This window comes from Alnus glutinosa, chromosome 4, assembly GCF_958979055.1.
Source record: "Alnus glutinosa chromosome 4, dhAlnGlut1.1, whole genome shotgun sequence".
NCBI classification, from domain to species: domain Eukaryota; kingdom Viridiplantae; phylum Streptophyta; class Magnoliopsida; order Fagales; family Betulaceae; genus Alnus; species Alnus glutinosa.
In genome coordinates this window covers 28,637,668-28,662,704 of record NC_084889.1, presented here as the reverse complement: position 1 = coordinate 28,662,704, position 25,037 = coordinate 28,637,668, and the positions used below count along the sequence as shown (strand labels likewise).

General features: G+C 38.5%; 3 protein-coding genes across 3 annotated transcripts in view; 2 read left to right on the top strand and 1 right to left on the bottom strand.

Moving 5' to 3' along the window:
• Positions 1-8,537, top strand: part of LOC133866951 (extra-large guanine nucleotide-binding protein 3-like) — a 30,339-nt gene extending 21,802 nt beyond the window's left edge. The window contains exons 7-8 of the mRNA XM_062303615.1: positions 7,235-7,404; positions 7,508-8,537. Of these exons, the coding sequence (XP_062159599.1) occupies positions 7,235-7,404; positions 7,508-8,093 (756 nt within the window). The 3' untranslated portion in view covers positions 8,094-8,537. The remainder of the gene's footprint in view (positions 1-7,234; positions 7,405-7,507) is intronic.
• A 5,945-nt stretch (positions 8,538-14,482) lies between these two features.
• On the top strand, positions 14,483-16,292 carry LOC133867035 (U-box domain-containing protein 21-like). Its single transcript, XM_062303706.1, has one exon. It carries the CDS (start codon positions 14,577-14,579, stop codon positions 15,873-15,875), a length of 1,299 nt encoding a protein of 432 aa, XP_062159690.1. The 5' UTR covers positions 14,483-14,576; the 3' UTR covers positions 15,876-16,292.
• A 3,466-nt stretch (positions 16,293-19,758) lies between these two features.
• Positions 19,759-23,843, bottom strand: LOC133867509 (uncharacterized). Its single transcript, XM_062304310.1, has 4 exons — positions 23,558-23,843; positions 23,156-23,238; positions 20,193-20,248; positions 19,759-20,103 (listed from the first exon to the last, which is right to left on the bottom strand). The coding sequence occupies exons 1-4, from the start codon at positions 23,727-23,729 to the stop codon at positions 20,025-20,027; spliced, it is 390 nt and encodes a 129-aa protein (XP_062160294.1). The 5' UTR covers positions 23,730-23,843; the 3' UTR covers positions 19,759-20,024.
• Between the last annotated feature and the right edge of the window lie 1,194 nt (positions 23,844-25,037).

Sequence of the window (25,037 nt, the reverse complement as noted above, 5' to 3'; positions counted from 1 at the left end):
GACTTATTATGGGGTTGGGCTAGGTGATGAGTTCAAATTTCACATGGTCAGCTGGTCCAAGGTTTGTTTCTCGATTTTTGAGGGAGGGTTGGGGTCCAAAACTTTCTTTTGTTAAACTATGCTCTTTTGGGGAAGTGGCTTTGGCGCTATTTGCATGAGGAGAGGCCTTGTGGTGAGTAGTAGTGGACATCAAATATGGCAATCACATGGGGTGGGTGGTTTTTGGGGAAGTGGCTTTGGCGCTATTTGCATGAGAGAGAGAGAGAGAGGCCTTGTGGAGAGTCGTAGCGGGCACCAAATATGGCAAGCTCGTAGGGTGGGTGGTGTTCTAATGAAGTCCATGGGGGTTGTACAAGATAGGGTTACGGAAAAATATCAAGAGTGGTGATAAGAAGGAGAAATAACGATTAAGGTTCCGACATCCTAGCTATCAATTAGGATAATTAGGGTTTCCAATGATTGAGGATCCACATAAGGCAGGCGGCTAGAGACAGTTGGCGCCAAGACTGGGTTTCCAAATCCGGCTTTCTCCCCTAACGGCTACTTTCCCTTCTACTTCCTTCTCAGCCTATTTCAATATGGCAAGCCAATAAATCTTATTTCATTCCTTGTAGTGTTGTTCCCTTGTTTACGCATCAAATTATCCTATAAATGTAACCCTAGCCTACAAACTGGGTATCAATGATTTATCAATAACAAGTCCCTTTTGAGCCCTAATTTTGGGTTCTTATCATTCTGGTATCAGAGCTCCTCTGATCCGGTGTATGGTTCATACACGCAAGCAAAAACAGCAAAGGATGGATTCGGATCATCTCACCCGCTTCATGGAGCGAACGGAGCAACACATGAAAGAAATGACGGAAGCCATGGCCGCCATCAACCAGAAGTGCGATTGGCTGTCCACCAGTGTGCAACGAATGGAAGCCGAGTCTAGCAACGGAAGAACCACCGGGGGTGTCCAAGGTGGGGCTCCACCGCCTCCCCCACACAACCCTGAGCCCGAATACAACTCCGGTACCGGGCCCAACCATGAGCAGCGACGTGGTGACAATTCCATCCACACCCGGGCCCTACGCCTCGATTTTCCTCGCTTTGATGGTAGCGATCCGGCGGGATGGCTCTACAGGGCGGAGCAATTCTTCGAGTACCACCAAACCCAGGCTCTCCAACAGATTCGTATTGCTTCTTTTCATTTGGAAGGGGACGCCCTGCAGTGGTATCGGTGGGCGACAACCGCCAACCCCATGGCCACATGGCCGGAATTTGCCAAGGCCCTCTTAACCCGTTTCGGGCCAAAAAAATATGAAGACTCTGCGGAAGCTCTGGCAAAACTACAACAGATGGGTAGTATTCGAGAGTACCAGACCGAGTTTTGAGAAGCTAGCCACTCAGGTCTCGGGCTTGAGCGAGCCGTTCCTGATCAGCTGCTTCATCGGTGGGTTGACGGAAGACATTCGACTAAACGTTAAGATGTTTAGACCCACGTCCCTCACCTCGACCATCGGCCTCGCCCGGTTACAAGAGGAGAGGCAGAACCGCAAGCCACCGCCCAAACAATCCATCAAGCCAACCCATTCCGTGGTCCCGGCTGTTCCGAAGACTCCACCGGTCAAACGATTGACCCCTGCGGAAGCTGCTGAAAGGCGACGCAAGAACCTGTGCTACAATTGTGATGAGCGTTGGGAAGCCGGACACAGGTGCAAACAGAAGGTGTTGTTCCTCATCGAAGGTGATGACACGACGACAGAGGATGCCGAAGACGTGTTTGAGGACGCTGAACCAGCAGAAGTATTGGAGATATCAGTGGCAGCCCTGGCGGGGGAAACGACTCCACGAACCATGCGCGTTACGCTGTACATCAAGCGACAACCGCTCACAGCATTGATCGACTCAGGGAGCACGCACAACTTCCTGCATCCTCGAGTGGTGCGACACCTTCTCTGCCGAGTTGATGGTAATGCAATACTGAAGGTCCGAATTGCCGATGGGGGCAAGCTGAGAAGCACCGGTTGTTGCCCAGGTGTTCGGGTGACACTACAACAGCTATCCTTTTCGGCTGACTTCTATATCCTGCCGCTCGGAGGGTGTGACATGGTGCTGGGCGCTCAGTGGCTCCGCACCCTAGGGCCCATCCTATGGGATTTCTCGGATTTGAGTATGGAATTCACAGTGGAGAAACAGAGGTATAGGGTGATGGGCAACCAACTCAAGCCGGTCCACGAAGTAGGAATTCGTTCCATGGAGCAAGTCTGGAAAAAGGAGAGCCCGGTGAACAGCCTACTGATCCAACCGAGATGGATCCCGGACACTGAGTGCCAGACCATCACTGCGGCGGGCCATCCGACTGCACCCCAACTGCATCAACTACTGGACCGGTTCAGCCACCTCTTTGCGGAGCCCGTGACGCTGCCCCCACGACGCTCACATGACCATCAAATACCGGTATTGCCGAATTGTGCTCCCACCAACGTGCGCCCCTATCGGTATGCCCACGTGCAGAAGGATGAAATTGAACGAACAGTCAAGGCGCTACTCGAGACTGGGCTAATTCGGCCTAGCCACAACCCCTATTCTTCCCCAGTCCTGCTAGTGCGCAAGAAGGACGGCACTTGGCGCATGTGCGTGGATTACCGAGTGCTCAATCAGGTCACGGTCAAGGATAAGTTCCCTATCCCAGTGATAGACGAGCTTCTAGATGAATTACATGGTGCATGCTACTTCTCTAAACTCGATCTCCGTTCCGGCTACCATCAAATTCGCGTACATGAAGCGGACGTTGAAAAAACGGCCTTCCGGACACATGATGGTCACTACGAATTCTTGGTCATGCCGTTCGGCCTCACCAATGCACCATCGACCTTTCAACATTTGATGAACGAGGTATTTCGCCCATTCTTACGCAAGTTCATTTTGGTTTTTCTAGATGATATCCTGGTTTACAGTCCAAACCTGGAGACCCACCTTCAACATCTGGAGACGACTTTGTTGCAATTGCAACAACACCAGCTTTTCATCAAACGTTCCAAGTGTGCATTCGGGGTGGAGCAGGTGGAGTATCTCGGCCATATCATTTCCAAGGAAGGAGTTGCAGCGGACCCCGCCAAAATCAGTAGCATGCTCGATTGGCCCATTCCAAAAACGGTCACGGGATTGCGCGGGTTCCTTGGCCTCACAGGGTACTACCGGAAATTTGTTCAGGACTATGGGAAGATTTGCAGGCCTCTCACCGCCCTGCTCAAGAAGGGGAATTTTGTTTGGACTGCAGAAGCTGAGGAAGCGTTCAACGCTCTTAAGAAGGCCATGACCACCACCCCCGTCCTCGCCTTACTGGATTTCTCTCAGCCCTTCGTGGTCGAAAGTGATGCTTGCGGAACTGGTATTGGCGCTGTCTTAATGCAATCAAACCGACCTATTGCATTCACAAGCAAGGCATTAGCACCGCGCCACCTTGGGCTTTCCACCTACGAGAAGGAGATGACGGCAATCATCCATGCGGTTACAAAATGGCGTACGTATCTCGTGGGCCGCCACTTCATCATCAAGACCGACCATCAAAGCCTTAAACATTTCTTGGATGCCCGGGCCACGACCCCAGCACAGCAAAAGTGGCTCACCAAACTTCTCGGATACGATTATACCATCTCGTATAAAAGAGGGATCGACAATCGGGTGGCGGACGCCCTATCCCGCCAGCAAGAGGAATCTGTCTCCCTCTCTGCCATCTCTTATATCCACTTGGACTGGCTAGACCGGATGAAGGAGGACTTGAAGAAGGATCCTTGGATACAGGCCAAAATCAGTAAGTTGCAACACGATCACTTTATGGCTAAACACTATTCTGTGCAGGACGGGCTATTGCAATACGATCGTCGCATCGTCATCAGCCCGAACTCTCCATGGCGTACTGTTATCCTTGATGAGCTACACACCAGTCCGGCCGCAGGCCACTCCGGCTACCAAAAAACGGTGCAGCGCGTGAACAAGCTCTTCTATTGGCCCCACATGCGGCCGGATATCCGCACCTACATTGCGGAGTGTGAGGTCTGTCAACGACACAAGTACGAGACCCTGTCCCCAGCCGGTCTACTGCAACCTCTACCTGTGCCTGATTACATTTGGTCCGAACTATCCATGGACTTTATTGATGCCCTCCCGAATTCTCGTGGCTACACCGTGATCATGGTGGTTGTAGATAGACTCTCTAAGGCAGCCCACTTTGTGGCCCTCAAACACCCTTACACGGCAACATCCGTGGCAAGAGCCTTCATGGACAACATTATCAAACTTCATGGCCTTCCGAAGTCAATCGTGTCCGACCGCGACCGGATTTTCACTAGCAAATTCTGGCAGGAGCTCTTCCAATTGCAAGGTACTAAACTTAAACTAAGTTCCGGGTACCACCCTCAAACCGATGGGCAAACGGAAGTGGTTAACCGCTGTCTCGAGACATATCTACGGTGCTTCGTTAGTACGCAACCCAAGCAGTGGGTCCAGTGGCTATCATGGGCAGAATATTGGTATAACACCACCTACCACACTGCGACAAAGATGACCCCATTCGAAGCAGTTTACGGGCGCCCTCCTCCGCCCATGGTAGGTTATGAAATCGGCACCACCACGGTAGCACAAGTGGATGACACATTATTCGCCCGGGACTGCATCCTTCGGACACTCAAGCAGCATCTCGCGGAGGCTCAGAACCGCATGAAGCAGCAAGCGGATCAACACCGCACGGAACGTGAATTTGCTGTCGGTGATTTGGTGTTCCTCCGCCTCCAGCCGTATCGTCAGAGTACAATTGCTACCCGCCGATCCATGAAGTTGGCTCCTCGGTTTTATGGCCTATTTCGCATCCTTAACCGCATCGGCAAGGTTGCGTATCGTCTGGAGCTTCCAGCAGGCTCGGCTGTCCACCCGGTGTTTCATGTTTCATGCCTCAAGAAGGTCATCGGACGTACCAGCGTTCCAGCTCAGGAGCTGCCCAACCTTGATGATCAAGGAACATTGCAGGTCTCACCATCCCGCATCCTGGATCGGCGCCACGTCCGCAAGAAAGGCCGCACAATCACTCAGGTGCTCGTCCAATGGACCACCTTACCCCCGGAGGATGCCACGTGGGAGGAAGCTCATTCCCTCCAAGAACGTTTTCCTAACTTCCAACCTTGAGGACAAGGTTGATCTCAAGAGGGTGGGAATGATAAGAAGGAGAAATAACGATTAAGGTTCCGACATCCTAGCTATCAATTAGGATAATTAGGGTTTCCAATGATTGAGGATCCACATAAGGCAGGCGGCTAGAGACAGTTGGCGCCAAGACTGGGTTTCCAAATCCGGCTTTCTCCCCTAACGGCTACTTTCCCTTCTACTTCCTTCTCAGCCTATTTCAATATGGCAAGCCAATAAATCTTATTTCATTCCTTGTAGTGTTGTTCCCTTCCTTGTTTACGCATCAAATTATCCTATAAATGTAACCCTAGCCTACAAACTGGGTATCAATGATTTATCAATAACAAGTCCCTTTTGAGCCCTAATTTTGGGTTCTTATCAAGTGGTTGAGGGGAGTTTTCTAGTCATACTAGGTTTGAGGTGGGAGATGGAGATGACTTCAATATTAGATTTTGGCTTGACATGTGGTGTAGGGCTCAGGTCCTTAAGGAAACTTTCTTGGATTTGTATGGTATTACTCGTGTACAGGATGCTTTTGTGCAAAGTACTTGAGTGTTATCTAGTGATTCCCATAAGTGGATTGTAAGCTTTATTAGAACGGCTCACAATTGGGAAGTGTACGCCTTTACTTCATTTTTTTAATTTGTTGTATTCCTTTAGATTGAGACAGGGAGATGCAGACAAGCTATGCTGGGCCCTTCCAAGAGAGGGATGTTTAATGTTAGATATTTGGTTTGTGGTTTATATATGTGTCATGAGTCTTTTGACATTCCTTTAGATTGAGACTGACGTTTCCAGACACTCATCCCAGGAAACTAACCATGACTCTAATACCAGTTGAGTTACCACTTGTCCCAAAAGCTTAAGCTGATAGGAAGACATAAATTTAATCATTTACTTAATATTTTAACACATAACATTTCAAAAAAAAGAGAAGACTACATCAACCTCCCAATCTCGTACTAGACTGGTTCATTGATCACCTTCTGATTGGTGTTTTGTGTGCAAGAAGAGTGGGGAGTCCATTGATTTCCTTTTGATTAATTGTAAATTGATTTCCTTTTGATTAATTGTAAAGTAGCAAGAAAGTTGTGGAACTCTATCCTCAATTATTTTGGTGTTGATTGGGTTATGCCTAGAAGGGTGAGAGATTGGTTGGTGTGTTGGGGAGGTCTGGTAGGGCGTGGTAATATTATCGTAGTATGGAGGCTGGCTCAGTTGTGTTTAATGTAGTGCATTTGGAGAGAGCGGAATGCTCGAAGCTTTGAAGATGTTGAGACGTCGGTGATTGAGATACGAAGGACACGTTATATACTTGGATATCCTCGCTTTTTTCTAGTTTTGCAGTTTTTTTATTTTGAACTTGTGTTCATCTTTTCCTCCTGATGAGGGGGTTCTCTTGTGTACTTTTTGTATACTAGGGTTGTGCTCATTTGCGCTTTTTTAGCGTTCTTTCACTTTTCCTTCTGCATTTATATACATATATAAATTAATGTAATTGGAAGAAGTAGCCAGATATGTGCCAAAAGAGTTGGTCCATTTGTGATCTGAATCCCTTTGGTTGATGACTAACAAATCCAATATTTCATACAAATTTGTATCTTTGTTGGAATTACACATTCTTACATATATATATATATATATATATATATATATTGTTATAATTTTGTGTTCAGGGATGATCTAAATCTCTGCATTTATACATTCGAATATTGAACATAACCAGATTACAAAAAGTGATGTAATCAGACTAGACTGTATTATCAAGTTCCATCTATCACAATGTTTAGATATTGGTTTGGAATACCAAGATTTTAGGATCAAAAGATTGGAACAGCTGTCTCAATGCTTCCAGATTAGGTGATTGCTTTCAGTCTGTTCTGCATTTTCTTATCTATGTCAGTGTAATGTACCTAGGCATGAGATGTGGTCTCTCTTACCAATAGATGAAGTTGATTTAATGATGAGTCAGCAAGCTTGAATAGCCTTGTTTTTGTTCTTGTACACAACTAGTTTTTCAGTCTTCCATTTTATAATCTTGGTGATGTTGGTGTGTTGCTGTTTACAGGCTATAGAGATATCAAGCAATGAATATGAACCTTCAGAGAGGGACATTTTATATGCAGAGGGAGTCACTCAGAGCAATGGGCTTTCCTTCATGGAATTCTCATTTGATGATAGAAGCCCCATGTCTGAAGTATACAATGAGAACTTAGAATCCCTGCCACCCTTGACCAAGTAAAACCTTGATTCTTTTCTCCTTCTATACAAATTGTCACATGTTTTCTCGGCTTTTTTGTTTTTATTTTTTTTAATGTTTTCTTTCTATTTTGTGTCACAGATACCAACTAATTCGCATAAATTCCAAAGGACTGCATGATGGTTGCAAATGGCTGGAAATGTTTGAGGATGTGAGGGCAGTGATATTTTGTGTTCCCTTGGGTGACTATGATCAGATGTGGTCCCATGGTACTGGTCCTCTTCGTAATAAAATGCTAGCAAGCAGAGATTTGTTTGAGAGTTTGGTGAGGCACCCTTGTTTCAAAGACACCCCTTTCGTGCTCCTGCTGAACAAATATGATGTCTTTGAAGACAAGCTAAACCGGGTTCCTTTGTCAGCTTGTGAGTGGTTCAGGGACTTCAGCCCTTTGAAGCCCCATCACAACTATCAGTCCCTTGCACAGCAAGCATACCACTATGTGGCAGTCAAATTCAAGGAGCTATATTCTTTCTTGGGCAGAGATAAGTTATTCGTCGGGCAGACTCGAGCTCGGGAGCGTGCTTCAATTGATGAGGCATTCAAGTACACAAGGGAGGTCCTCAAGTGGGATGAAGAAAAGGATGACAATAATCTTTATGGAATCACTGGGGATGATTCGTTTTACAGTACAGAAATGAGTTCCTCTCCATATATTAGACAGGAATGATCTGTCTGCTTTGCTGGGGCGTGCTGCCATTTTTCTCTGAAAATCTGGTGGATATTTTTTACTTACCCATGACATGGCTGAGCAGAGGAAGTGAGGTAAGTTGGCTCTAAAGATGCTGTATTAAACTTGCAAGTCCGGCATTGTTGAGTGATTTCAAAATAAGGTCATTCTGATTCGCAAGATAGTGATTTTTTTTTTTTGGCATAATTTGCTTGCCTGTACAGTGTATCTTGTTCTTCGACACAGATGGGGAACTTTCCTGAGTAAAGTTGTTAGATTTGTTGTAAATGCTGGAGGAGTTCCCTTTCTGTAATAGCACATCCTCATTGTGAGGCTCACCAACTCGATAGATTTCAATGATCTGCTTAGCAACTCACCTTTGATTTGTCATCGATTGGACCGAATATGATGCGTTTATTTATTATAGAAATTCAAATTATAATTTTTCCAAGTGTTAAACTCAGGTCAGACTACCAAGATTATTATAGGCTCTCGGTGCTATTGTATGTCCTGCAATACAATATTTGCAACAAAACAAAAAGACCATAAACATATAGAAGAGCCAAAAGGGGAATGTCAACATGAGCTAATTAATACTTACAGATGCAAAGGGGTTGACATCACGGTGGTGAGCCTCATCTGCTCTAACTACTTCGGCAGCCACCTCCTTTTCTTTTCTTTTTTTTTTAAATAATTTTTTAAGCTTTTAATAATTATGTTTAATATATTATTATTATTATTATTATTTTTTTATTAAGAGTGACACGTATTATCATTTTATTGGTGATGACATAGCACACTAACAGAATTTGACCACAGAGACTAGATTGATCTTGTATTTTTTCCTTTTTCCTTTTTTTTTTTTTTTGGGTGATTTTTTTTATGTAGTTACGAAACTTTGGTTAATGTGAGTATTGTGTTCAAGTGTTTGTTGATTGAATACTTAAATGATGTATGAGTGTTAGTTGTTCTCAATCAAGTGACTAATGCGAGCCGCTAAAACAAAAAAAGTAAAAAATTCAACGTATTAGCGACGCGTTCTTTCATCTGCTTTCTGAGCTTTTGCTTTCTCTCCTTTAGGAAAGAATTCCAAAAGACTTTTTATCTCTCCTGCTGCTGTCAGTGCTTTCCTTCCACTTCTCAAATCAACCTCCAACCTTTTACTAATAAAACTGAAGCTCTTGGCTGGGATGATCTTGCTTGTATGGAATCTGTGCCAATATAACATCCTAAACAAGCTACTTTTGAGTTGATAGGCAAACTTTTATCTTCAATTAAACCTCATCATCCTCAATGGGTTTGTGACACTTTGGTTGCTGTCTGGAAATTTGCAAATCCTCTTGAAATTGAAATCTTAGCTTCTGATAAGTTTTTGTTTACTGTACCACAACACTCCCATATATGTTGAATGGATTCTGCATTAAGGTCCTTGGAATGTCCGAGGTTCTCTGCTTATTCTCAAACCTTGGTCTCCTGAACTAGTTTCATTGAAGAGATGAAACTCAATATGTCTTTTTTGGATTCAAGTTTGGTTCGCTTTTACAAAACAAGACTGCTATCAATGTCATTAGGATTGATAAAGCTCTTGGTCCTCCACTGGAAGTGGAAAATGGCGAGGTTCCAGGTATCATTTGTCGCCATCATCTTCATAATAATAAAAAAAAAAAAAAAAAAAAAAAAAAAAAAAAAAAAAACAGAAAAAAGAAAAAGCATCAACATCTGTTTGTATAGAAAATGACATTCAAATTTCCAGAACACACGTCGATCTTTAAAATTCTCATACCTATGTAATTAGGACAGTTGAATCTAGCATGATAAAGCAAAAAGATCATAGGAGCACAAAAGCCAGGGCAAGAAAGAGCTTAGTATTTGAATCTTTTGCAAACAAACCAAGTCTTGCAACTTCAGTCTCATCTTTTCCATGTAAGTCAATCTATAAGACACAACAGCTACTCCATAACATGATACAGATTCTTCCAATAATAACAATATTATGCAAGAAAAAATAAATTAAAACGAATATTAAATCATATTAAAAGCTCAACTACAACTTTAATGTATGAAATATGCAAAAAGTTAGAACCCCTTTTCATGGTGATGGAGCTTTCACATTCTAAGACTGACCCTGAAAGTAGTTGACGGATAAAGAATAAGAATACAAATCAACCACTGAATTAAAGCAATTCAATCCCGTTGGGTTGACTGGCTCTTCCTTAATATAATAATATTTATAACTGAGCAAGCAAATTTGAAGCTTTCCATGTGTGCTCATGGACATTTCCCTAAAACTTTAATCTTTTTTGGCAAAAAAAAAAAAAAAAAAATTTGCCACAAAATATACCAAATAATTTTAGGAGTCTTCCATAATTCCAGGATTTTTTTTTTTGTTTACTTTTCATAGTCTATATTGTTCGGTTTTCAGAATCCACATAGATAAATTAGTCCTTGCTAAGAAAATGGAGTAATTTTAGAAGTCCATTACGTGTTATTTTTGTGCTCAACTAAAAATGAGGTGGCTTTTCAAATCACCATTGAGCTTATAATTGATCACTATTAAATTTTGATCAAATGGTGATTTTAAAAGCCACATCATTTTTAGATAAACATAAGAGTGACACATGATGGACTTCTAGAATTACTCCATTTTTTAATGTCACATTCACTAAACTTGGCTTTTCTATCTAGGATTTGAACTTGGTAACGTGAGACTCGGGATTAGGTTTTCCTTTTGTGGCTTGTTTGGCTGCAGAGAAAGAGAAAAATGATTTATTTCCTCCTCTTGTTCTTTTTCTACCTTCCTATTTTTGAAAATTATCATTAGATATGTGTGGTCTATGTGGATCCCTCATATAGGCCTCATAGGTTTAATGGTGATTTTAAAAAATAGGGAGGATGAGAGAAAAACATGAGAAAGATATATAGCAGATCTCGCTAAGAAAATGTGAAACCCAGCACGAGTCTATTGCAATGCCTCCTGATCTGGATTTTGGGATTTGTTTTCCTTCATTTTCCTCCGTCTTCTCGGCAAACAAACAGAGGATTATGCTCCTTTTTTGTGACCAAGGAAAAAAAGGTTGCCTCTAATTTCGAAGCTTTGTTCTCATAAATGCAAAGAATGTCATATTTACTTCGGAAGTTGCTTGTCCTATTGCTTGAGACTTTTGAAATAATGTTGATTTTAAGATGCAATCAAAGTAGTGGAACGAGTATTAGCAACAATTTTCTTCGATTTTACTTAAATTTAGAGAATAAAATTACTTTTTGTTTCTCTATTCAAATACATTTCATAATCGCTTCAATTATTTTTTCCTATACTATTTAAATATTATTTCTTTACAAAATACAATTTACAGTTTTTACAAAATTTCAACACATTTTTAAGAGAGGAGATAAATATTTTATGTTAAAAAATGTATAGAGAAACTGTTGCCGGTGATTTTTTGTAGTTTTGTTTTGTTTTTCTTCTTCTTCTTCCTTTTTTTTTTTTTTTTTTTTTTTTTTTTTCTTTTTTTCTTAAGATTTTCTCTATATTTAAAGAAGGAAATAGGTTATTGGGAACTAGTGCTGTTAGTTTGACTACTAATTCCATACCACTCCAATTAAATCTTCCATTTATTGAAAAAAAAATTTGGACCCACATATAAGAAGAAGTATTAAAATTTTAATTCAATGATTAAATCATTCATTTTCCATCAACTTGAACTCTCACATGCTGTTAACTTTATTTTTTAGTCTATGCATCAATTGGGTGTCATCCATTTTCAAACTGTCAGGCATATTTGATCATACTTAGAGCATATTAACTAAAACCCCCATATTATGTATATCTAGATAATATGAAGCATGTTTCTCCTCCAACAGATGTTCTTGTAGAGTATAACATTTGAGCACTTCAAGATTCAAAGGAATTCTTGGTTGTTGAGTGTTCTGTGTTGGTGGCCAAATGGAGGAGGCTGCTTTGAAAATATGAGTGTTGGCAAGAACATAATAGTAAAGGAAAGAAAAAATAAATAATATTTGAAAGTACGTAGAGAATATTAGATATGTTTGAGTGTGCATAGAAAAAACAGTAGTTAAAGTAGAAAATTACACTTTTTGGTTAAATATTTTACATCATGTTGCTAAAGATGCTCTTACAAGGTACGATATATACTATGCCGTTCGCTTTCTTCATTAGTCCTTGTTAAGTCTTTATACCAAAAGATATGTTATAACATTTCAAAAAGCTTGTTTCATATTGGGGAGGTGGATTGTTCATATTGAGTGCGTGAATTATAAGTTTTACATTAGTTTCTTATTAAGTAATTTAATTAGTCATTTAGAAGTGATAGCGTAAATATCGTTGGCGCTTTTCCTACAATTTGGAAGACAATTTTATTCATCAAGTATGCTCTTATGTTGTATTAGTATCACATTATAACTATTAGTTAAGAGAGAATGAAGATCCCCCTATAACCTCTCTCCCTCTTCAATTATTATTTTTTTTTTAAAAAGGAATAACTTAACTTACGTCTGATCTTTCATCATTTTTTCAATCATACCCTTAAACTTTATAAATTGTGTCAATTTAGTGTATCAATATTTCAATTTCACATCTCCGTTATATATATATATATTTTCAAAAATTCAGGCACGTGTATTTTTGTAAATTCCATTAAATCCTAACAAACGCCTAAATCCTTACATTTTTTTTTCTAAAAAAAATGAAAGTTATTTTAAGAATTTTGACACTAACGAAAAATTTTAACGGATGAGTGCAATTAAAAAAAAAAAAATAGATGCATTAAATTGATAATTTAAAATTTATAAGTATGATCGTAAAAGTGAAGAAAAATTAATATTAATAAATGAAGTTTTATTTTATTTTTTATTCTTTAAAAAAGGGGTAGGAAGATCAAATGGTCAGCATTAGTTCTCATTTGCTTTTGACCACGACCCTCATGTTTTGTTTTCTTCTTTTCTTTTGTCTTTTCTTTCGAGGAAAAGCATGATTTAATGGAAAAGTATGATAGATTTCATTGAACAGGATTTTACCATGGGGCCGGCCCAAGTAAATTATACAGGATTGAACCCGTGATAAGTCGAGATCCTTGAGAATTGCTTTGTGAACCCTAACTTTCCATTCCAATTATTTTAGGCATACAACTTCTTTTGCAAAATGACCCGACAAAAATCTATTGAGATCTATTGCAATTAGCTGATTAGTAATTTGAGTGGTTAACGTAAGAGAGTATATTTGGAATTTATATGTCCGAGTCAATCGGACGACAGTTCAAAAGTTACTTGAACAGATGAGTTTTATATATGCTCTTTCATATTAGCTACTTAAATTCAGGCAGCTAATTCTTGTGGATTTCAATTTGACAAGAATAGTTATATATGTCACACCAACCCAATTCTTCAATGTCGATTGTTGCATTCAAATTTTAGTATTGAATTTGTACAATTTTTTCAACCCAGAAACAGAACCAGGGAGACTCGAGAGACATGACCTAATCGGTTTTGAAATTTTGCTTAAAATGTTTGTTACAATATAGTTCAATATATATGTTTAAAAATTAGATTGGGTTCTTATCAAAATTAGACTTAATGGCCTTTGACCCTCTAATGAAAATCAATCCTGATTTCATCCCTGATGGTACCTACATATATCAGACTCGTTCTTCGTTAAAAATGTATTTTAACGTAATATAAAGGTGAACGTAATTTTGAGTATTTGATGAATATTTTATGTTTAAAATTATTTATTAAACCTTTTATTTTTATTTTGATAAAAATAAAAAGCACTGTCAAACGAGAACATTGTTACTAAAAACCAGAACTAAGGCTCCTAGCTAAGATGGCTAGACGTAGTTCACACAAATTGGACCAGAATTTTCTCTAGTTAAATAAGAATTGGAGAGGAACCGATCCTTTATACACATGAATATTTTCATATTTTCACATAGTGTGAAGTTATGAAAATGCTCCTGTGTATAACCAACCGGCTGTTTCTCCTGTTGATTTTCCAGATGCACACAAATGAAGGTGATGAGGATGATTGGACTTGGATTATGGAGTCTTGGTCAAAGGGTCAAAACTCTAAAATCCCTGCTCAGTTCAGAGTTTCAGACTGAATCTTTCGTTTACTTTTGTGCTTTTGAAGGGCTTACTTTTACCCCTTGCCCCCCCCGCCCCCCTCCCCTTTGACGGTTGGGTTTATAGTTTCAAACCTTCAACGGTCAATATTCAAAATCTCACTCTAATACGTCTAACCAAACCATCTCTTTCTCGCTCTCTCAATTTGAACGTTTCTTTTAAATTCTTGGCGTCCCATTTGAACTTTGAACACCGCCAGAACAAGCCTCAAACCTTTATATATAAAGCACTTGCAAACCCCATTACCTCCCTCACAGTTTTCACGAACAAGAAGGAAAACAACATATTTCTCATAATTAATCTTTGCTGCTCTTCTTGGTTTGATCAGATTTAATTCGTGTACAAATGGTTTTTTGGAGAAGAAGAAGAAGCGCCAGCCATGCCGGCAACAAGCATCCCGACGTAGAGCTGGTGATCCCGAATCATTTCCGATGCCCGATATCTCTTGATTTGATGAAGGATCCGGTGACATTGTCTTCTGGGATTACATATGATCGCGAAAGCATCGAAACCTGGCTTGAAGCTGGGAATTTTATCTGCCCGGCAACGAATCAGGTTCTGAGGAGTTTTGATCAGATTCCTAACCACACTCTCAGGAAAATGATCCAAGAGTGGTGCGTGGAGAATCGAAATTACGGAGTTGAACGCATCCCAACACCCAGAACACCGGTCACGCCCATCGAGGTCTCCGATATTCTTTTAGCCGTCAAAGCTTCGGCGCGGCGCGTGGAGCAACAGAGGTGCTTAGAATTGGTTCAGACAATTGAGAGATGGGGTGCCGAGAGTGGACGTAATAGGCGCTGCATCGTTGCAAATGGAGCGGCGGCTACATTAGCCGCCGCATTTGATGCATTTTCAAATGACTCTGTTTCGAGGAATTCCAGAGTGTTGGAAGAGATATTGTCGGCACTGATCTGGATGTTTCCAATTGATGAAGAATCCCAGAAGTCCTTGGGATCTTTAGCTTCTTTACGTTGCATGGTCTGGTTTTTGAGCTACAGAGATATTTTACCAAAGCAAAACTCCATAATAGCATTGAAAGAGCTTATTTCTTGTGATCAACAGCTTGTGGAGAAGCTGTCGGATATTGAGGGAATCAATGAAATACTAGTTGAGCTCGTTAGAAAGCAAATCTGTCAAACTATTACAAAAGCTTCGCTCATGGTAATTTTCCACCTGGTTTCTTCTTCCAGCGAGAATATCAAATTAGCATTTGTTAAGATGGGTTTTGTTTCTTCACTAGTGGAGATTATTTTTGACTCCGAGAAAAGCATATGTGAAAGGGCATTGGGTGTGTTTGACGGGCTTTGCAGCTGCAAAGAAGGGAGAGAAGAGGCTCAAAGTAATGCCCTGACAGTGCCGGTGTTGGTGAAGAAAATCATGCGGGTGTCGGAGTCGGCGACTGTGTATTCAATATCTGCCATTCTGAAGCTCTGCAAATATGGAAGAAGGAATGAAGGAAGAGTTCTGGTAGAGGCTCTTCAAGTTGGTGCCTTTCAGAAGCTCTTATTAGTCATTCAGGTTGGTTGTGGAGATGGAACAAAGGAGAAAGCAACTGAGCTTCTCAAACTGTTGAATCCTTACAGAGCTGGTTTGGAATGCATTGAGTCTGTAGATTTCAAGAATCTCAAAAGGTCCTTTTGAAATTGTGAAAAGAACTTCTTTATATTTTTAGTATTTTCTTGTTACAATCCAGTCTACTCCGGAATGGAACTAGTACTACTTTGTTGGAATAAGGATCACGGCAATTACTTGATCGAATTGTTAGCAACATGAACAAATAATGTGAGATACCTTATATGGGACTCACCTGTCAAATTGCTAACAATTCGGACAGGTAATAAGAGTGGATCAGGATCCCAATCTATTTTGTTATAAACCGTGCCAAAGCGGTGCAAACCTGGCATGTGGAAGGAGTAGTGAAATTAGGGTTTATTTCTTTCCTCGTAACAAAGTAACTTTAATTTTTATTTTTTTTCAGCCTATATATGTATCAGATCTCAATTTTGAGGTTTCAAGTTTTATTCAATAACAAAGTGAAAGTGTCAAGATTTTTCATCAGTATTGGATCAATGCAGTATATATCCTGTTTCTCACTATCTTCTTCTGCTAGCTATACTAAAAGAGATGGGAGTTAAAAAAGTTATGATTAAAGAAAATAGAAGTAATTGAAAGCTCTGGTTTCATTTGTATATCTCAAGTAAATGGAATTTATAATTTGTTGGAAAAATAAGAAAATAAAGTCACACCATACATGGGAAATGGTTGTTACCATCTGAAAGTGATGAAGCACTGATTGATTTGAGTTTGTAGGGCAAGTGTGGGTGAATGCATTGAATGTGAGCCCTTTCATAAGACAACATAAACATCACGTGATTGAGTTCCAAACTCCTATATCCTTATCTATCATGGAATGGTGGTGGTGGTGGTAGTGGTGGTGGATCTTTCATTTTCCATCCATCATTGGCAATCATCACACGCCATCCTTCACATCAAAGGTAAAAGGCCAATGACCAAGGACCTAACTCCATTTGTTCATCAAGATGGTGTATATCTATTACAATTCTGCTGTTCATCTTCTTTTATGTTTCTTTTCCGGGTAAAAGATGGCGGAATCTTCTAAAAACTACATGGTTCTACTTCTAGGCTTTAAGTCGATCTCTTACGAACAGACCTAACAGTTCACGTAACACTTAGCACGTGAAAAAACTCACTCAACTCAACAATTTAGAGACTTAGCAAAGGTGTATGCTATGAGATGGTAAAGAAGTGAGCGACGAAGTTCAAGATTGTATCATCAAATGACACGGACGGCACCACATAATGTTGTAAATTGTGCTAGAATATGACTTTGACACATTGTGGCAAGGTGTGGGTGTGGCTCTCCCACTTTTTGGCAATGTATGACTCCGACATATTGCGGGGGCTTTGCACTTTTTTTTCAATGTGTCACTTGGTAGATGCACTTTTTAATTTACTTGAATGAGATCCGGCACCCAATAAAATAGATATTTGAGTAATTTTTTTTTTTTTTTTAAGTCATTTATCTAAAATGAACGATCTAAATCACGATAGCATAAAGAGGAAAAAAAAGAAAAAGAGTTGTGTTGCAAGCGTGCCTAACCACCTCTTTTGGTTTGAGGATGGTTGAGGCCAAATTAAAGGGGTAGTTCCACCACCCCCCAAAGGTCGGCTTGACTTGAGGTTGATGAAAGTCAAAGGAAGTGGTTTGGCCACCTTTAAAGGTTAGCTTGGGAGCTGTCGAACTACCCTAATGGTTGGGTAAACTTCATCACTTTTTAATAATGACATCAAACTTTAAAAATTGTCAATTTAAGGTATTCATTTTTCAATTTCAATAATCCATTCAAAATTTCCTTTAAATTCTGTCAAAATTTTCAAAATAGCTCTCTTTCTTTTTAGAAAAAAAAAATGCTAAGATTTAGGTGTTTGTCAGAATTTGACGGAATTTGCAAAAATACTCATGCTTGAATCTTTGATTTTTATTTTTTAAAATTTTTTAAACACAAGTATTTTGAGAGTTTTAACAGGATTTAATAGAAAATTCTGAAGAATGGTTGAAATTGAAAAAAAAATAATAATAATAAAAAAAGATGGATACCCTAAATTAACATTTTTTTCCAAGTTTGAGATTACGATTGCAAAAATGATAAAAGTTATGTTGTTGCAATTTGGCCCTTTGATTTTAAATGAATGACCCAAAAACAAAGCTATTGCAGCCGGTGTAAATCCTAAGTATTGCGCCGGATGAATCCAAATCCTATTTTAACTACATGAACTATAAAGCAGCCGTTCATGTGAGAAGAAGAGGGCACTGTTTTCTGTCAGACCAGGAAGAAAAGTATTGCATACCAAAAAAAGTATAAGAAAAGAGAAATAATTCAAAACGTGTTTACGTGTATGGTTGAAGGTGCATCCATAGACTCTAGAGTATTCAAGGAGACTCAAAGTAATACTCTGTTTAGGGGCAGCTTGAATTTGTGATCGCAAAAAATATAATTTTAAAATAACGATTTTAAAATTTTTTTTTTTTTTTCTTATATCAATTAAATATTTTTTTTATATTAAAATAATATCTTATGAATGTACAATGCCCATGTATATTTAGGGAATTACTGTACATTCACAAGGCTTTCATGCATATTTAGGGCATCTACTGTGGGAGATTTTTTGGTGTTTTTCATGTTTTTCTAAATATAAGGAATGGAACCAATATAGAGAATCTATTGCTAATGCTCTTTAGCCTTTAAAATTTTGCGTTTTAAAAAAAAATATCTCATTATCTGGGATTTGAAAAAACATATTTCTGCATTTTTTAAATTGCAATTGTCAAACAATTCATTTTCTGTGATTTGATTTAAAATCATACTTTTTGTCTACGAAATTACGATCTCAATTACACCATAAGTTGGAGAGGTAAATTAATGGGATTGCTTCCCTTGTGACTTTCCTCTCAAAAAATAATGTGGGTTCTTTACATTTATGAAGTTCAACTGCAAGAGCAGAATTAGACGACTGCACAGGTATATTAAGAAGTTGTCATGGAAGGTGGGGGGAAGAAAAAAAAGGCCCCTCTCTCCTTCATTGATTGGAGAACCCACTTGTTCATGAAGCATTCTTAAATACCAAAATAAAAGGGAAACGTTTCAAAGTCATTCTTAATGACTTCAATCTTTTATAATTATATTAAGATCCCATTCAATAGAACTGCAACCATTAATTTTGACCTGAAACCCATTTTTAAGGTCCTTTGTTTTTTAAGAATAATTTAGGGATAACTTAAAAAAGAGTATCAAATTATATACCGTTTTAAGATAAGTGTATTGAACTAACAAACGTCTTAAATTGGGGTATCTAAGTTTTCAAATGTCTCACTTAAGGGTACTCTGTTAGGATTTAACAGTAAATCCTAACGGAGTACCCAAAATATCCTTATTTTTTTAGAAAAAAAAATGCTAGGATCTAAGTGTTTGTTAGAATTTAACGAAATTTGTAAAAATACTCGTGCTCGAATCTTTAAAATTTTTTGCAAGATTTAACAACAAATCCTAATGAAATACCCTTAAGTGAGACGTTTGAAAATTTGGATACCCAAGTTTGAGACTTTTGCTAGTTCAGTACCCTTTTGTGAAGTTATCCCAATAATTTAGGAACCCCTTTTCAAAAGCACACGTTTTTCACATATTCAAGGGACACATGACAATTTTATATACCTGAGTTAGACGCTTAGAGGAAATTTCTGTCCATATCCATCATGGATTGGGTGACAGCAAAGGATCTTTCAAGCGGGTCAACAATGGAATTACCTAGCCCATGTTAAATCCAGCCCAATGCCCCACTCCAAATCCTTGACAAACTCAAAAACCTATATTGATGGAGGGAGAGAATTGGGAAAATCTCATGCATGATGCATCTTCCTCTCCAGCACTCAACAACTTTTCTAGAACATCAACCTCATCCAAGCCCTCGACCATGATAAAAAATTAGAAAACTTAAGGCACGCAAATTTCTCAAAAGCTCAAGAGGGTGGATTAATCGTTTCCTTTGCAAGGAGAACAAAAGAGGAGCCATGTCTTACAATCAACTGAAAACAAATAGCAGCTTAGAGCTATAAAAAGAACATGCCACAAGCACATAGATGGCGGTAATTGGACATGCATGAGATTCATATCATAAGAACAACTATTGGAGACAATTTCAGTTCTACAGAGTGTGTCAAACGATAAAAACTCAGTCATCTCCAACTAATTTAATAGGACACGGATAAGAAATCTACTGCTCCTTGTACCTCTTCTCCACTTCCTCCAAGCTCTGAATCTCTTTGTGATACTTACAAATGCGGTACACAGTCCTGCACGCACATTCAAAGACATTTAAAACCATAGATGACAATGAATTGCAGACTCGTAGGACAAGGATACTGGATTGCTGGGCAATTACCAATAGAGAAGGATTGATGCAGCACAGAGAATGACATTCCTTTGAGCTTTGTAGATCTGCAAACCACAACTCAAGGTAAGCTTATGAAAGATTACAGATGTACAGATAAGTCATATAGCCATAAATCTGCATCACACTAAACCACGGTGACATGGGAAACACCGGTATCTTGAAAAGAGAGAGAAAAAAAAAAGGACCCAACATGGCTGGGAACCAGATTTAAACAAGTATGTTTTTGTTATTAATTCTTTTACCTGAAAAAATGCTATACTTTTTAAAATCACATAAAAAAAAAAAACCATAGTTCTTTCTAACAAGATACCGTTTTCTTTAATAAATTTTAAGAATGAAAATCTCTATTCTCCCTAAAATTACATTTTAAGAACACAACTCTTAAGAATTAGAATTCCATGAAATAAAAAACAAAGTTTCATTTGGTTCTGTTCCTTTCAATTTTCTTATCATTAAAAAGTTGACAAAATTCATGGTTCTGTTTGTTAATATGTTTTGGGGGGTGTATTTTTGTTTCTTATTTGAAAGTGTGCTCTCATGTAACATAAAAGGTAAAAACTGCTTTTGTATTTTTAGGAGTATTTTGTATTTGGGTTCTTTGTTAATCTTTTTGTTCTGGGAAGAGGAAACAAAATACAGAAAACAAGAATTTTAACAAATAGAGCCCTTGATTTTCCCATATAGGAGGTTGTATATTTAGCGCATTCTGTCTTGCATACGTCCAAAACTGCATCTTTGTATTTAAGTCAATCAACCAAATAGCACATACATTATGCGGCATTATAATAACTCCTTCCATCCCGTTCTATCAAGTGATGCAGAAGCCATAGTTGATGCTGAGTTGTCAGAAGTTAATTGATGGTGCTGGAATTTCTTGACACAGGGAACCAGCACAAGAATGGCAAGAATCGGCATGATTAGGCGTCATTTTTACAAGGTGCAACGTACAGTAAAATGAGCATAACTTTTGCGTCAAAATCGGGCATAAGAACCCACTTCAAAAAGCTTATTTTGGCACATATGTCCTGGCCTAGGCCTCAAATTCTACTGTTTTCCCCTTTGAATCAGGGTTTGAATGGTTTTTTTTTTTTGTCATGTTAGGAAATATTTCAATTACCGTTTTAGAAGGGATATTGTTACTAGATTTAGCCAGGTTTTTGGCAGAATCCTTGTTTTGATTAGTAGTTTGATTTTGTTCAAGAGTTACTTTCTCTATTTTTGGTAGTTTTTGCTTTCATTTACCTATTTAAGCCCGACTTGTGAGCTTATTTGAGACATTTGACTTTGGAGTAATAATTCAGAATTTTCAGAGAATATCCTGGTCTACTTGGGGTAACTAGAATTCTCTCAAACCTTTTCGACTTTCTCTTCTCTCCTATCATACATACCTCTAACTTCTATCCCCATTTGTTGCTTCCCTATCCTTACACTGTCTAGATCAATCCTAAGATCTACATGGCGTGACTAAATTTGATAATACCTTTCATCGTCAAGAGTCCATCATAATCTCTTATCATTACAACTTGTCTCTTTTTCTTATTAATCCTTTAACACTCCTAAAAAATAAAGTGACAAATACATTTTCAAAATGGAGAAAATCTTTTTTACTAAGCATATTATTGCAATATCAGAGACCCCTCTCCTCTTTTCCAAAACCACATCCAAAAAGCATGTCAAAAACAAAGAAACAGCATAAATTCTATCATCATCTAAAGAAGCCAATATATTTGACACTGTGGGTTGGGAGACACCTGTCCTAATTAATGAACAGAGAAGTCAAAAAGATTACAATTTTATAGCATAAGGTTCAAGCACACTTAGCGGAAAGAATAATAACAGGTCCCTGATTCAGGTCACAGCTTGATGACTTATTAGTAGGTGTACCAATTTACAATAACAGGTCCCTAATTCAACAGTAAATGAGAACTACAGAAATCAATCATGTCACTACTCAAGGTCTAGAATGGAAGCATGGTTGTCTCCATCATCCCCATTATAATACATACCCAATTATGCAAGTAACATGAACTGTAAGATTCTCATATTCTATCTTAACTTAAATACTCATATCCTATCTTAAATTAAATTTTCATATTTTTGCCCTTAGATAAGTCTTGACATTTCTCACTGTCTGCACATTTTTCATATCCATATGTGGCGTGACACTGTTCATCAACCCATTTTGCATTTCAATATGGCTAATCCGATGGATGTGTTTTTTGGCCCTTTCTTAGCCATTTTGGCTAAAAAAAAAAAAGGAAATGGCTAAGCCATTGGGAGTGCTCTAAAAGCATATCTGAAGCTAAGCAGTTTATAAAACTTCAAGAGGCAACAGGTGTTCAAAACTCTTTCTCAATTCATCATTAACTCACTTAAATGTTTCAATACAGTGCTTTGAATTCCTCAATTTGTAACATTCTTAGTTATTTGAAAATTAATTGCTTAACAATATGAAGCAAAACAAAAATTGTAATATCCTCATTTACGCCCAAGAAAAAAAGAAAACAAATAAAAGAAAGGCCATCAGTCTCAAATCTCATACGGTCCTACCCTACATAGCCTCTACATATATTCTAACTTGGGCCTCTTTTTCCCCTATTACTCATGGTACTTGCGAAAATTCAATTTAGAAATTTAAATTTGCCAACAACTTAGTAAAGCCCCGGCAACTCTCAAAGTGCACCTCATGCTTCCAAAATCTCCATTAATCCATTACTCTTCCAAAAGTACTGAGACTTATTTCATATTGCATCTCCAACAACAAGTCTTATGGTTATCTCATCTAAAATTCACAAATTTTGAGCATTCTCAATACAATAACAGTAATTTACTCAGAAAAGTATCGAAAGTATACCAATTACCCACTTTCCACAATCAACGAACACAGAAAACATTTACCAAATTCCATTTCCAACTTTAAAAAGAAAAAACAAAAAGAAAGACAAGCTTACGGATTTCTCATAGCGGTCTCTCTCAGCAGCAGTGCAGATGTCAGACGTGCACATCAAGCGATGCTCGTTCTTCCAGTAGATATCTGCAAACAAACAAGAATAAAAAACACAAAACTCCTAATCTTCAGAAACCATTTCAAATCCCTTTTCCTCATCACAGTCATCACCCTTTTGGAGACCCAGAAAGTACCCAAAAGACAAACGAAAAGAAAATCAAATTATCAAATTTCGCTAATCAAAAGTCAAATTCTCCAATTTTTCTCATCAACCAAAAATGGGACAATCCTCTATTCAGCTTCTGAAAAGCCATAACAGGCGCAAACCATAATAAGATCCGAATTCTCAGCAAACGCAAACAAAATATAATCAGAGAGAAAGAGAGAGCAGAAAAAAAAAACCCACCCAGGAGCTGGAAGCCGGCAAAGGGGACGATGAAGAGCGCAGGTTGCAGAATTAGCGAAATCAAAGATACGAGACGATCCTTGATGAGCTTGGGTGAAGGCAGGGTTAACAGAAGAGCTACGGAGGCCTCTGCTGCAACCACGTACGTCAGTATCATCCACTGCAATGCCATCTCTCTCTCTCTCTCTCTCTCTCTCTCTCTGTGAATCGGCTTCTTTCTTCTGAGGCTTGAGCTTTCGGTTTCGTTGTCGTCGATGCTTGGCTCAATGACTAAGGTAGAATGACCCGAATACTTTCTAGTCTCCTAGAGGTTCAGGGGTAGTGGGACACAGTAAAAGTGTCGCTTTCTTGGCCGTTGGATTTTAGATGGTTTATTTGAGGATATACACGTGCGACTCATGTGCCAAAGTGTAGGTCCTGCTTTCTTTATTCGGTTACCTCTCCTTAATACAAAATTACAAATGCTTTTTCTTCAAGGACAAAAATTAATAAAATACTTACAAAAAATAAGTAATAAATTTATAAATTTCATACCCCGATCCGTTTATTTACCATCTAAACTATCTAAAACTTTAATGAAATTTTTGTCCTCCGTGTAAAAGGTCATATGAGATAATAAAATATTGTCACTTGTACAAAATGTCACTTCAATTTGACACACGAAAAAAAAATTTAAAAAAAAAAAAAAAAAAAAAAAAAAAAAAAAAAAAACTTATAAAGAGTGGTTGGGGGTGGGCCGGGTGGCTCTCCCATCTCTACTCTCCACCACTCTCTCACCCGAGAGTTGGGAGTCCAACGCCGCCAAAGAATGTTTTAGGTTGGTTGGACTACCCTCTAATCTAAGGAAGTGATCAAATCACTCCTTTAATGAAATTTTTGAGTGGCTTGTGCACCCTTTCACCTAGGGGCTATTTGGATATACTTTTGAAAAAGTTTTCGAAGGTTACTTGATCACTTCTTAACCTGGAGGTGACCGACCATTCTTGAGAGTTATCTGACCACTTCATTATAGAGTTTTTCAGAGTAGTTGATGTAACACTCATAAATTAATTAACTAATAATTAACCTGAGTATTATTACTAACGTAAAATAAGCAGCAGAAATTGGGTATATATATATACCACTACTAGAGCATTTACTAGGTAACCATCATATCATACTATAATCCTTACATAAAGTTTATCACCATTGTAATTTAAGGTTAAGTCATGACACTATTCACAAGCACTACATAGTAAATAAGTTCAATACATCCGTAAAATAAATACGAAGTACCAGAAGTTGTTTGGAAAACTATCTAGTATGTCCTCAAAAAAATATGAAGGATGAAATCAAGCTTGGACAACTGCATCTACCTTCGGGTTTTTCTTGCTCGACTCCTAGGGTTGGCTTCTCGATCTGTACAACATATTATTTTATAAGTAAAAATAAGTATATGTAAGTCCACAACTTAATAAGTAAAACACGCATAATAACAAGA

Excerpts from the sequence above, each read along its gene's own strand:
- LOC133867035 (XM_062303706.1), top strand. The coding sequence starts at position 14,577 with ATGGTTTTTTGGAGAAGAAGAAGAAGCGCCAGCCATGCCGGCAACAAG.
- LOC133867509 (XM_062304310.1), bottom strand. The coding sequence starts at position 23,729 with ATGGCATTGCAGTGGATGATACTGACGTACGTGGTTGCAGCAGAGGCC. Across the intron at positions 23,239-23,557 it reads TGCCGGCTTCCAGCTCCTGG|ATATCTACTGGAAGAACGAG; the intron begins GTGGGTTTTTTT and ends GTTTGTTTGCAG. Across the intron at positions 20,249-23,155 it reads GAGACCGCTATGAGAAATCC|ATCTACAAAGCTCAAAGGAA; the intron begins GTAAGCTTGTCT and ends TGTGGTTTGCAG.